Source organism: Magallana gigas, chromosome 5, assembly GCF_963853765.1.
Source record: "Magallana gigas chromosome 5, xbMagGiga1.1, whole genome shotgun sequence".
NCBI lineage: Eukaryota > Metazoa > Mollusca > Bivalvia > Ostreida > Ostreidae > Magallana > Magallana gigas.
The window spans coordinates 43655287-43669681 of NC_088857.1; the positions used below are offsets into that span (position 1 = coordinate 43655287).

At 35.1% G+C, this 14395-nt stretch overlaps 1 protein-coding gene across 1 annotated transcript; it reads left to right on the forward strand.

The window, feature by feature from the left end:
- The first annotated feature begins 9392 nt into the window (after positions 1 to 9392).
- Positions 9393 to 13819, forward strand: LOC117692767 (uncharacterized). Its single transcript, XM_034481739.2, has 4 exons — positions 9393 to 9581; positions 10017 to 11311; positions 11428 to 11662; positions 11892 to 13819. Exons 1-4 carry the CDS (start codon positions 9524 to 9526, stop codon positions 12290 to 12292), a joined length of 1989 nt encoding a protein of 662 aa, XP_034337630.1. The 5' UTR covers positions 9393 to 9523; the 3' UTR covers positions 12293 to 13819.
- Positions 13820 to 14395: the final 576 nt, after the last annotated feature.

The following is a 14395-nucleotide window of genomic DNA, read 5'->3' on the forward strand; positions in this document are numbered from 1 at the left end:
AGTTTTACCCAGCTCTTCGATTAGATGGGTTCACGTGTATACATACATGGGTGTTGCTAAAATGCGGAACGGAAAGCGGAACGGAAGGGAAAACGGAAAATCTAATGTTATTTACCTCATAGATTTGTTAATCATGCTAAAACGATATACTTTATATACCTTTTTAATTTTTTTTGAAAGATTAGCAATATTAGATTATTTATTCAAGAATAATTATTTCCTCAAAATTAACAGTACATGCATTGACCACTATATTCTGTCCCAAAATATCCTCGATTCACTTTTTGCTGTATATTTATATATACCTCATGGTTCAAGCGATTCTCTTTTAGAAGCATTAAACATTCTCATTATTCTTTCTTTAGAACGTCCTCTCTAGCTTATCAGCTGGTATAAATACACGGCTAAAAATAAAGAAGTCTACGGGGTTTTGCATTTCAACAGACCCGGATGATAGTGTTGAAAAAATGTGCAAGGTCTTCTGAATGACTTCCAAATGGAGAAAAGATGTCAACATTTTCCATTATAAATCGTCCAAATGTGCTGCATGAATATTTTGGGATCGACAGACTATAGTCCCAATATATAATCGGAAAATCAAACCAGGCAACGTCTAGAGCTCTCTATTCGGATCATATGTATATAGCTGCTGGAATAAACAACTGCTTAGTAATGCAAACGTAAACAAATTGCATTGCTAAAAATACTAGTTTCAGAAAAAATTACTAGTTTCACAAATTACCGGGTATTTTAATGTCGTCAGTGCTACGGTTTTTTTTCTTCCATCTCAATGATACTGTATCGTCTGTATGATAAAAGATCGTCTAGAACACCGAAAATTCAATTTTGATGTAAGTATATACATGTACATCATATTTGAAATATAAAAATACTCAAAACACGCATAAAACGCTTTCACTAACTGCGTACGTTACGCTGATATTCCAGCAATACCATATAAGAAAAACAAGTAAAAAGTTATAGCTAATTTGCTCGTTTAATCATGTTAATGTTTCACAATTCGTATACATTTGATTTTTCCGTTTCGTACTAAACTAAAGCCGAATGAATACACTGCTATAATTGATAGACATTCATACGAATATTAATAAGATAACAACATTTTGATAATCATTCATTAGATATAAATAAAAGATACAAAGTAAATCGTTTCTGGCCAGTCTATACCCTTTTTAAGCGATAAACGTGATGATATTTTCCATTCCGTTCCGCTTTCCGTTCCGTTTTCCGTTCCGCGTTTTAGCAACACCCATACATACATATCTGTGTTTTCCGTATGCAGAAAAGGATTAGTTAAGATCAGCTAAAAGAATTCATCATTGTGTTTTAATTGGATTATCATTATGATGTTGACCAATTTAGGTAAGCATAATACATGTAGTAGCAGTAGCACAATATAATGAGATGCCAGCATACATATATAAGTTCTACTTTCACTTTCTAAATGTGATCTCCCTTTGACAGCATACTGTATCATCATCTTTTAATATTTAAATATTTAAAAGCTTATCATCGTTACCTATCCTATCGCATTTGTAAAGTTTCTGTCATTTTAGTTGCAAAAGTTATCTTTTTCATTTGTCAGACTGCATGCACTATTGAGTTGACCCCATATTGACCCTGTATAAACAATTTCTTATTAAATTTGTGTATTACATGTAAGCAGGTGTAGACACTTATTATTTTTATATGAGTTATAATAGGAAGGAAGGAGTATTTCTTTCTTAATGTATTATAATGCATCAAGTAAAATATAGGTCATGACCTTATGGGACTGTTCTGACCCCACGAAACAGGAAAATACAAAATATCTTCTAATGTCATTATGATGCATCAAATGGTGTAAAGTACATTAATGACCCCCAGGTGTTGTCTTTAATAATAGGAAGGAAGGAGTATTTCTTTCTTAATGTATTATAATGCATCAAATACAATGTAGGTCATGAACTTATGGGACTGTTCTGACCCCATGAAACAGGAAAATACAAAATATCTTTTAATGTCATTATGATGCATCAAATGGGGTAAAGTACATTAATGACCCCCAGGTGTTGTCTTTAACCCCCCCCCCCAGCCTTTCTGAAATAGGAAATGATATGATATACACTGTATATTTTGTTAACTTCTGAGATCTGAGATCCTCATCCCTAAACCATATAATTTATTTTTGCTCTTTGTGTCATTGCGCGTAAAATTGTATATAGATTATGCCCCCTTGGAGACACCCTGACATTTTAGAACTAGAAATAATAATGTATTTTATCTTATTCATATGTTATACAGTAGTGTTTGATCCATGTGGGTAATTCCTAGCCTAATGATGTCACTGCTTTGTTTAGGAGACTTTACAATTGCCCCAAATAGGCGAATACACATGGAAGTGATGCATATAACATTTTGTTTATAAATCTTAAAAATTGAATTAAGCAATTTCAAAAATGTTAATGTGAATCACGCAAGAAAAAGCAATCAAGAAATGATTTAAAATTTGCTACTGTACACATGTAAGAATGTATTAAGAAGACTGAATCTTTATAACCAGGTTAGATTGTGTGTGTGTGGGGTGGGGGGGGGGGGGGTGAATGTGGAGTATAAACATTTATAATTTGAATCATTTATTGTTATTAATTCTAACTTGTCAATGAATACTACTTATTGATCCCAAGGTAGAAATATGACCTCTGATCATATCTCAATAGATCATTTGTCAATTATGCAAGGTGTAATATAATTTTTTTTCAGAATAACATTTTTTACCAGTTTATAAAAGTTTTTAGACACCCAAATTATATTTTGATTTTAATAGATCATTCGACAAGGGAGGGGGGGGGGGGGGGGAGAACAGTTTATATTTGAGTTTGTTTGGGAGTGGGGGTTCCAAGTCATTTATTTGACAATTTTTTAATGTAATTTAAAATAAGACTAAGCCATTCTACAGTCATGAACATGAATAGTATAGAACAAAACACAAACTAATACATGTACATGTATATATACATAGGAAGTATTACAAAACAGATGATTGATCTATATCTGGGTTCTTAAATTGAATCATATATCATGTACATATTATATTAATGTTTCTTTGTTCAAGGCATTTAAGATGGTATGTAGGTCATGATCCCAAGTGCTCTTCCTGAAATTATTAAATATCATAAAAACCATTGAGATCCCCCACCTTAATCCAAAGATATTATTCCTCCTTAGGTCATGCAGGCGCATCAGATCATTATGGCATGTAAGTCATGACCCTAAGGGGTCATCCTGACCCCCTTAGAATCAGAAATTGTCAATTATCTTTAAATTATTGATGTTTGATGATCCTATCTCTATTTAATCTTTATTATTAAGTCTCCCGAATGAAATTTGGAGAGTTATTGATTTTGTACGGTTCTTAATACATGTATTATTATTCTTCATCTTCTTTTTCTTCTTTCCTGCTCTGAACTTGTTTCTCAGAGATGGCTGAACAGAATTGTACAAAACTCTAGGATATGATAGGCCTGCATATCTAGTTGTGCACCCTGGTTTGATTTTTCTCATTTTGGGTTAGACAACCACTTTTCGGGGGAGGGGGGGGGGAGGGGGGTGTCAAAAGGGTGTGGGGTCTAACATTGAACCTTGTAGGAAGAATCGTAGACTCTATTGTAAATGGTAACTTGAAAACGGACAAAGATAATAATATAGGGTTTTCATAATCATATACTGGCTGTTACTGGCAATATATAGGGTTTATTAGATCTGACCCCTGGGGTCATCTCCACCCCCCAGGAATTTGAAATTACCATATATCTCAGAAACTGTTATAATCATGACCCCTAAACCATATATATTCATGTTTCTGATGTCAAGGGGCATCAAATGTTATGTAGGTCATGGGTCCTGTGGGTGGTCCTGACCCCCTCAAACAGCAAGTCCCTTAATATCTTCAAAACAGTTGAGATCCCCACCCTTAAACCATATATATTCTTGTTCCTTGTGTCAAGGGGCATCAAACGGTATGTAGGTCATGGGTCCCGGGGGTGGTCATGACCCCCCTTGAACAGGAAGTGCACGAATATCTCAAAAACGGTTGAGATCCCCACCCCTTAACCATATATATTCTTGATCCTTAAAGGGCATCAAAAGGTATGTACCGGTAGGTAATGGGCCTCAGGGTTAAATTTAATTTTTCAAAACCGTAATGCACAACTATGGAACAGTTCCTATCATATCCCAAGATATGATGTGTCTATCCATCAAATCATAAAAGGAGTTCTAGGATCTCTGTTTTTTTGAAGTGATAAACGTCAATTTTCTGCTACTTTTTGACTCCCTGGATGAAATTTAAATTTTTAAAACCTTACTGCACATCTATAGAACAGTCCCTATCATATCTCAAGATATGATTGTCCATCCATAAAATCATAAAAAGAGCTCTTGGATCAATGGTTTTTTTTAGTGATAAACGTCAATTTTCTGCTACTATTTGACTCCCTGAATGAAATTTAGATTTTTAAAACCTTATTGCATATCTATAGGACAGCCCCAATTATATTCCAAGAGATGACGTAGCTACTCCAAAAGTTGTAAGAGGAGTTCTGGGAACCATATTTTTTTTGCAAAAAAACGTCATTTTTTGTTGCCCACTGATCCCCTTAATAAAAAAAAAATTCTGGAACCTGATCACGCCTCAATATGACACCCCCAATCATATTCTAGAAGATCATTTGGCTAATGCAAAAAAAAAATGACGTTTTTGAAACCATTATTTTTGTAAAAAACCGTCATTTTTCAGCCATTAAATGACCCCCAGGACAAAATTGAAAATTCCGAAAACTTATTGCGCATCTATAGGATACCCTAAAACATATTCCAAAAGATGATTTGTCTACTGTTGAAAATGTAGGAGGAGTTCAAGGAAGAAGGTTTTTTGTGAAAAAACGTCAATTTTTACCAATTATTTGACCCCCAGGACTAACAGAGAATTTTTGAAACCTTTTTACAAAACAACATGATACCCCAAATCAAACTCAAATAGTTCAGTTTGCTGGTTTATAAGATGTAAGAGCAGTTTGAGAAAATAAAACGTGACAGACGGACGGACGGACGGACGGAACAGGGTAACAACAATATACCCGAACTTTCTTTAGAAAGTGCGGGTATAATTAGGACGTCATAATGGTTCTAGCACCAAAATGACACTTTAGAAACATTTACTAGATCTTGCCTTAAAATATATTTTCAAAACAAAATACTAGTTTTGGCATGTGCAATATTGTGACGTTATAATACATAGCGAAACCAACGCTTAAATATTATCAATTAAATATTTACTGTTATACTCTTTTAGAGACTAACAATTAATATTCGATATATGATAAATCAATTATAGCCTTGTGATATCGGTTATTAAAAGGTTTCATGGACCTGTAGGCATGCTTATGAAGGTATCTTAAGACTAAGACATATCTTAAGATGAACTTAAGCAACGTCTTATTCTTAAGTCAGTCCATCGATGATGTCTCAACTTAAGAGCCTTCTTAAGAAATATCTTAAATTTAAGACAAACAAGGGCTTGACTTAAGATATATCTTTGTTTAATACAAAACAAAAATGGCTGCTGCCTTATGGTTTTTTTAACTAAGGAGACGTAGACGGCGAGACAGAATATTCAGAGACCGAGACAATCCGTTAGACTACGAGACAGAAGAAGCTTAATAGAATCATTCATTATTACGAGTGTGGGATAGTGAAATTCCACCGAGGGGACAAGATTCACTGTCTAGGACGAGGCTTTGCCGAGTCCTAGACCGTGAATCTTGTCCCCGAGGTGAAATTTCACTATCCCACACGAGTATATAATGAATGATTATTTTTCTCGCATTATATTAGCTTAAAAAATGATGTTTGACAACTTTCTGTTATGACGTTCAAAAGATTACTTTCGGTTTATCCCTCCGCGTGCTTCAAATAGTGCAAGTTAAATGAAAGCATACGACAGTTTTTTCAATTAAAATATGAAAAATTGTAATTTATTATGCAACACAATTACTTAATGGATAATCTCAATGCACTATTTTGCATTTCCCTACAGCAGACAACGTTTGTTTACGTTTTAAAACGGCGTAGTAATACACAGTGTAAGACAGAAAAATCTCACACTGCTGTCTCACACCGGACAAACCGATCTCACACCGGTGATAATGCGAGAAATTGTTAGCAAGTATAGGCTGCCGAGACATATCATCATTCAGCTGTGTCAACAGTTCAAACACGAACTCAAACGACCTACATTGAGGTCATGTGCACTCACAGTTTCTTTACAAATCATGGTAGCATTGAAATTTTTCGCCACTGGAAGTTTTCAGGCAGTAGTTGGTGACATTCATAACATTTCTCGTCAGAGTGTATCGTATGTACTCAGTGATGTAATTGAATGCCTTGTAAGAATAGCCAACACTTACATATTTATGCCAACAAATCAAGGTGCCCTGAATGAAATTAAACGTGTGTTTCATGAGATAGCGGGATTCCCCAACACAATCGGCGCAATAGATACCGACGAACACCTTTATCTTAACAGGAAACATTTTCATTCCATCAATGTACAATGCGTATGTGATTCTAAACTGAAATTTTTGAACATTGTTGCCAAATGGCCAGGTGGCACTCATGATTCGTTCATTTGGAACAATTCATCTTTAAAACTTATTTTTGACAATGGCACTATTTCGGACGGGTGGCTCCTTGGTGACAGTGCCTATCCACTCCGACCATGGTTACTGACCCTAGTGTTAAACCCTATCACTCCATCAGAAAACAGATACAATTCCGCCCATGTAAAAACGAGAAACACAATAGAGAGGGCCTTTGGAGTTCTCAAATCAAGATTCAGATGCATCGATTCCAGTGGGGGAACACTTCTCTACACACCAACAAAGGCATGCAGAATTGCAGTGGCAGTTGCAGTTTTGCATAACTTATGTGTGGACAACAATGTGCCATTACCAGATGGATACGACCCAGTTGATCATGGCCACATCAGAGGAACACACTACCAAGGCAACATTATGAATGACGGAGCGAGGACCAAAGAAATGCTTATAAACGGACGTTTTTCTCACTGACTTGTCTGTTAACATATGACGCTTAATTATCATTATAATAAAATTTCTTTTTATATTCATATCAAAAATTTATTAAAATGCTATCATGTTATAATTGAATCAAAAAAACAATTGTTATACAAATCTAACTTGTTTAATTTCAATAATAAGTGATTCTTCAATTTTTTAGTCACTTCAAAGGTAACTCCTCTGCGCCAAGTACACTGTGTGCCTCTGTTGTTCGATTAAGAGACGCTGCTGCTCAATGGCAAGTCGTTGTCTTTCAACGTCCAGTCTCTCAGTTTCAATGCGTAGTCTTTCTCTTTGTACCTCCAGTTTCTGTCCTTCGATCTTTAGTAGACGTTCTTCATAATCTTCTTTTCCCGTAAATCGTAGCCTCTTCATTGGTCGACTCGGAGTTTCGACTGCTAAGGGGGAAGAAGTTTCAGCCATCTCTGTGGAAAAGCGAAAATATATTATATTATGAGAGCATCCCATAGAAATAGAAAAAATAGATTGAATGTAATCAATATAATAGATATATACTTAAAACATAGAGAATATTTAAATCGACTAAAACACTTAAAAATGCTATTTAAATTTAAATTTAACCCTTTGAAACAACGCATAATTTTAATAAATTATAATACCGGGGTGGTCTGTATTGTATGCATCTCTGCACGAGGACAAAGAATACGACATAGAGGATGAGGATGTATTCCCGCAGACTTCTAGGCCACCTTCTATCCCGTCAATGGGAGTGTTCCCCAAAATCCCCGAAACTTTTTCCTGGAGGGGCGTCAGCTCTGATGGGGGTGCCATCCCTCCCCCTGTCCTTACAGCCTCTCTCCTGCTGTCGGCGATTTTCTTTTTTGTCTCGCTTGTATATGTGAAAAATTTCTTTCGAACCTCTTCCACGGTCCTGACATGGCGACTTGTGTTCACAGCGTTTACTTTATCACATATACTTTCCCAAACTCTTTTTTTCTGCATGAACTATATCACAGACTAAACAGCCTTTATATATGGTTTCTAAACAATGGAATTGGTACACGGGTGTCTTGATGTTAGGACTACTGAGTACTGTTTATTACAAATAAGGAGTGGATCAAAAATTTAGTTTTATTTGAGAGAGAGAGAGAGGGAGAGAGAGAGAGAGAGAGAGAGAGATGTTCTGAAAACGATGAAATATTGCTGAAAATTAGTTCATATCATTGATTGTTTTTTTTATTCTGTATTAGATTATAATAAAACAAGTTTTTTTGCCATTGGTATTGACCGCTTATTTATAAAGGTCTCGTTTCTCCATTATCATTTAAAATTGTACACGTAAGACAGCGGCAAACTCGTTTGTTTTGTACATGAAAAAAATTAAGATGAAACTTAAGACATCTTATCCTAAAACATTTCTAAGACGCTTTCGTTTTACATCCTAAGAGATGTCATAAGAATGTCCTAAGATACGTCCTAAGACATACCCTAAGACATCTCTTAGGACGTATCATAAGAATTTTTCATAAGCAGCCTACTGCTGAGTTTAAATGATCGGATTTTTGGGCTTTAATTTCAAATACATGAATATATTTTCTCATCACCTCTCGTTCAATTTAATTTCTTTTACCGATTATGATTACAATATAATAAAATACTTGCAATTTCACATTGTTTTCCTTTTGTCTCCGGACTCTAATGCACATATGTAATCAGTGACGATTTGGACGTCCGATTCAACAGTTGTAGAGCATTAGATAGTCGTCACCGAATATTGTTTTAAAACCAAACTTTAAAATGTGATTTTTTGAAACACCTTACCTGACAAAATTTATGGTTCATTCTTTGGAAATAAATATAATGGTTTTGGGGAAATGGGACATGAAAATTGATGTTTTTTAGAACTTCAATATAACTTCAGTATAACATTAATTTAGGCCCTATAAAAAAAGGTCAAGCTTTACTAGGGTATTCACTGAGCATTTTCTTACGACAAAAAAGATAACTCTATCTGAAAAATGAGTTTTTTTGGTAATCCTTAGATCGATTTTCTCTCTTTCTTTAGCATACACCGACCTTGAGCGAACGTTAACTTTGTAATAACAGAAATTGAAAAACGAACACACTTTGTTGACACAATTTACGCATTATTAAAGGACAGATAAGGAAGAGAAAATTATTATGACATATCTTCAGGAATTGTATTTGCGTGCTACGGTATGTCCTAGAGACACGATTAAAAAGTCTCTATCAGAAGATTTATTATACTCTAGAGAATGCATGTTACATAGACCTAATCAATTATTAATTCGTTATGATAAAACTTCATACGCAGATTAATTTCTGACAATATAAACAGGTGTATTTGAGACCAACGCTGGAAAATAAAAAAACAGAAGACTTCGGATAAATTTGGACACACAATGGAACATTTCTATGTTTCCATTTTCATACTATGCTGCTCTCAGACTGTAATTACAGGTATGAACTAAACTACTCGTAGATATAAGTAATATTTTCTTACAAGGTAATCATAACCTGTCAAAATAGCTTTCTTAAAAAAAATATTTACCTACTCACAAATTTTACTGTATCTGTTTCTTTAACCTTTTTAAATTTCCTCACCGTTTCTTTTTTCATTGTTAATGAATGGTACAATTCTGTAAGTAAATGACTTGGTTACAATATTTCTAATTATTAAGAAAATCTATTTCAAGTACATCAAAAACCAGTCGTCTAGTCTGAAACTGAAAATTTATTTATAAATTTATATGATATGCATCGAAATTATTGTCAACTAAAGATTACTCAAAATTCATTGATAATGCGATTCTTTTTTATAGAAACGTTCAAATGTGCATTTCATTTGTATTTACTTACTTTAATTCATGCCTATAGAATGCCTTTTTGTTTTAGCAAAATCAAGCGACCACACAGGTACGCAGTTCGTGGTAGCATTCTTTAGAAACCTTGAGCTGTCAAAGTTGCCGGACGTATTCCTGATCATTGCCGCCGTGGACAACGTGAACACTACAATACAAATAAGGTATAACCACAATAACGAGGACCGCATCTACTTCCATCACCTAACACCAGGGCTGACGGAGCAGATTAGTTTAAAAAAAGAGTTCGGAACCATAAAGATGCCCTTCCCTGTTGTTAGAATCAATTCAACGCATCCGATTAGCGTCACAACGTTTGTAGATGGGTCCGTGTCAGCAGGGTCGTATCTAGCGTTCCCAATTGAAGTTGCAGGCGTAGAGTACAGGATGCTTCCATACTGCAATACAACGGACAACGGCATTTGTGTGTGCGCCATTGTTAACCTGTACAGAAACACCACTGTCAGCCTAGTGAACGAGGAAAATGGAAACATATCTATCTACATTGCAAACCTTACAGTAGGAGAAAACACCATTAACTCTATGTCCCTGCCGCACAGCAAACGTACTTTCAGAATTGACGAGGCGTACAGTCATGTTTCACTGGAGAGCCCGGACGACTTCACCGGTCTTCTTCTGGTTGCCAGCCACCCTGTACAAGTATTTTGCGGCGGTACAAAAGAGAAAGCAACAATGTCAATGGAGCAGATTCCTTCTGTCATGTACTTTGGGCGATCCTTCTATACGTTTCCCATAACCGTTAACGATATGTCACCCTCTAAACTTAGATTCATTTCTCACTACAACTGCACAAAAATTGAAATATCTAATTCTGATGTCAATTTGAAACTAAATGCTGGACAGTATCAGCAAATTTCTACCAGAGAAGTTATTTCAAGTCAAATAACTTCCAATAAACCTATCGCGATAATGCACATCTTCTCCGGCCTCAAGCCAGGTAGCAGAAACCCGTATTATCAGGAAGGAATCCTATTTTTGCCATCTGTTAACAGTTATGTATCTTCTGTAGTTATTTCTCGAAGAAAGAAGAAAGATGAGTCGATGACAACTATGTCAATGTATGTAGGTCTCATCACACGAGTCCACTATACATTCCAGCATTTTTCCGGAAATACTAAACCACCTAAAATGTTTCTAAGCTATGGCATTTTAATAGAGAAAGACGACGATGGACATTTATTAAGGTTATCACGAGACTGCAGCTGTAAAAGCTGTAAAAATGAATTTGGGGGATATCTATTACGTAAAAACGTTATTGCAACCAAGGATTCGTTTAGTTTAATTGGATATACATTTATTTCTACTGAGGTTAGTATGCGTTTTTGAAACAATTTATTAAAATCATTTATGCATGAACTTACCACTCACTTAACAGTTCTATCAAGTCTATTACATCTATGAAATTTTACGTTTTGCAATTCTAGAACGAAACTTTTCAATATCGTTCGGAGTCTTGTGAAAAACAGAAAGATATTGTCGACAAAAGTACAACTGCAATGGACACACCTGTAACTGAAATACCAGCGTCACAATCTGTCAACTGGTCAACGCTGGATGGAACCACTCCATCTGATACAAGTCAGATGAATTTAAAGACTACATCTCAATCCAGTCCAAACCCTAATGAGTACACGCATTCCTGGATTTCAGAGGCTGAAGGTTGGACGTGTAATGGTTAAACATAATACATGCATTTTTAATCTTTTTTCATAAACAAAAAATCACGTTATTATTGAAAAGCAAAATGATTGCATTTTAGTTCAGATAGGATCATTGAAAACTGAATCAAATTTTCATTTATTTCTTGCTCCGAGAAAAAATGCAATTTTCCCAATCCTCTTAAACTTACCTGTTGTAAGTGTCATGTTGATATAAATTTATAATTCAGATGGTTCAACGGTCAGAGCCTTGAAGAGTGATACTAATGCCGTTTCTTCAGAATCCATTATTTCTCAGTGTCCAAAGTGTCCATGTCATCAAGAATCAACTCCAAAGTACACCGTACACACAGAGGAAGACCTGGACAAGAGGATCAGAGAGATCAAGAAGGAACTCACCATCAAAAAAGCAGACTTGTCCGCTTATCGGCGGATGAAGACCAGCGCGGAGGATGGTCGCATATCCGCTAAAGGCATAGGGTTTGTTGGGGTCATTATTCTTTGTTCAGTCGCTTCTTTTATTATCATCATGGACTTCCCGATTCTCGCTCATCAGACCGTTGTACTCTGGAGAAATACATGTGGAAGAAGTGTGCGCGTTGTTCGCAGGTGTGTGCGAGGGGATCCTTGATTGAGACACTTGGCACCAAGCATAAGTGTACAAACATTGGGTTAGAAAAAAGGATGAAGATTATTACGTTGGTTTTTTTTTTTAATTTCGTTTCGAAAAATAGGTGCTAAGCTCTATAAAAGAGAATGAATAAATAAATCTTCATTTCGATTATTAGAAACGCGCTTATGTGATATTATTTTAATGTTGTGGATACATTAAAATCGTTACATATCATAACCGTTTTGTCACATGTTTTAAGTTAATTCCTCGAGAGTTGCTTTTCTTTATCTTTTTGTCTTGTCCTTAGAATTACAATATCTTATTTTTCCTGCTGTTAAGGTTTCCTAACAACAAAGCTTTATGATTAACGAGATGACTTCAATTTTTCTATAGTCAACTTTCCTTACTTGTATAGCAATATAACTTCAACACCTGCATATGGTGTTTTTGTCTCTCATTTGATTCGATACGCAATGGCATGCTCTTCGTATGAACAGTTTTTAAGGCGAAGCAAGCTACTGACAAACAAGTTGAAAAACATGACTATCAACAGTCTCGATTGAATTCATCTCGAGAGAGATTTCGAAAGTTCTATGGTCAAACGACCTTGTCAGCAAATACAATCTTTCACTTGGTCGCATGCTGACTGACGTTTTTCATACTAATTGTTAGACCATAATTAAACACCTAATTGTCTACGGGCTTTTCCGATTTTTTTCACCGATAACGACAAAGAGCACACTGCGGGTGTGGCCGGTCAGCAGAGGATGCTCAATCCTCCTAGGCGCCTGATCCTATTTAGAGGTCCGTGTTGTTCTGCTTTGAATTTGTATTTCGTTTTATGGATTTGTGAGATGGTTCACGGTTTATTATTGTCATTTTGTCATACTTATAATGATCAATGTCTCCTTTTAAATTGAATAATGCATTGCACAGTGCCCAAAGGGTAAAATTCCCTGCCTTCAAATTATATCTTGAATGGAAACTAATAATATGACAACAAACAACTTACTCTATCACATTGGCTTTTATTTTGTTTTCGAGCGCCGTAACGTCATTCAATAAACCGCTTTGATACATACATGTATGATCACCTTAATCGTCCAACTGGAATGTCATTGCTTTTGGGTTTTTTAATTTGAAAAGTGTCATAATATAAATATATTTTATTTTGAAATTTCTAGTTCTGCATTCAAACAAGCTGCAGAGCTTGGGTTTCTAGAGGCAGAACGCTGCAATTTACGGCACTCATGCTTGCTCTAGTTTTATAATTAAATGAATAAATTTACTGAAACATTCTGTGGCAAGATTTGTGTATCTCGCTTTTATGGTCATACAAGTATGTAATGTACCTTTTTATTGTCAACATGACAAAATGTCCTAAGGACCAATTATAGTACAATGAACTTGGTACCACCGGAAGCTTGTGCTCACCATTGGACTTGCCATCATGGCTCTAATTCAGATGGTCGTCATTTCAACCTCTTCGTTTCTTTCGGGTAAACAGCTAGTTTTTAGATTACCATATTGGGAGCTCTGTTTTTTATGCAATAGCTCAGGTATTCGGTGCCATCTTTGGCGGCATGATTCTAAAGGGTTAGATAATAACCTTGATGATAAATGGTAATGATGTTCTTTATAAAACAGGCAAAATTCGAATACAAGTACTCGAGATGGATTCTTGCTTCTTCTAAGAAATACCTGAGTTTTAATGCTAAAAACAATATCATAATGGAGAGATTTTGTATTTTTGTAAAAAAAAAAAATGTTCAATTCTGCATTTTATTATATTATCATTCATTAAACAAAGCATTTATTTTTTGTCGCATACATTACATCTTCGTGAATTTAGGTATTCATTATCAGTATGTACAATATGACCTTAGAAATGTGTTAAAACTTTTTCCTACACATGATATCAATTTGAAATTCTTATTACGGGCCACCAGAAGGCGGTCCGTTATTTGATATTCATTTAAATATTGCAAATGCGTTTCTTCGGGATAATTCTTTTTTAATAGAATTAATATTATGCTTATTTTTATGAATTAAAAGTAAATTTGCATGTAGGAATATGTTTTAAGCCTTTTAAAAAATAGCACATATTTTTGTTATACTCGC

Bases quoted from the DNA above. Each gene is read 5' to 3' on its own strand.
- LOC117692767 (XM_034481739.2), top strand. From the start codon at position 9,524: ATGGAACATTTCTATGTTTCCATTTTCATACTATGCTGCTCTCAGACT. The intron at 9,582-10,016 runs GTATGAACTAAA...TTTTTGTTTTAG, and splicing joins CTCTCAGACTGTAATTACAG to CAAAATCAAGCGACCACACA. The intron at 11,663-11,891 runs GTTGGACGTGTA...TTTATAATTCAG, and splicing joins CTGGATTTCAGAGGCTGAAG to ATGGTTCAACGGTCAGAGCC.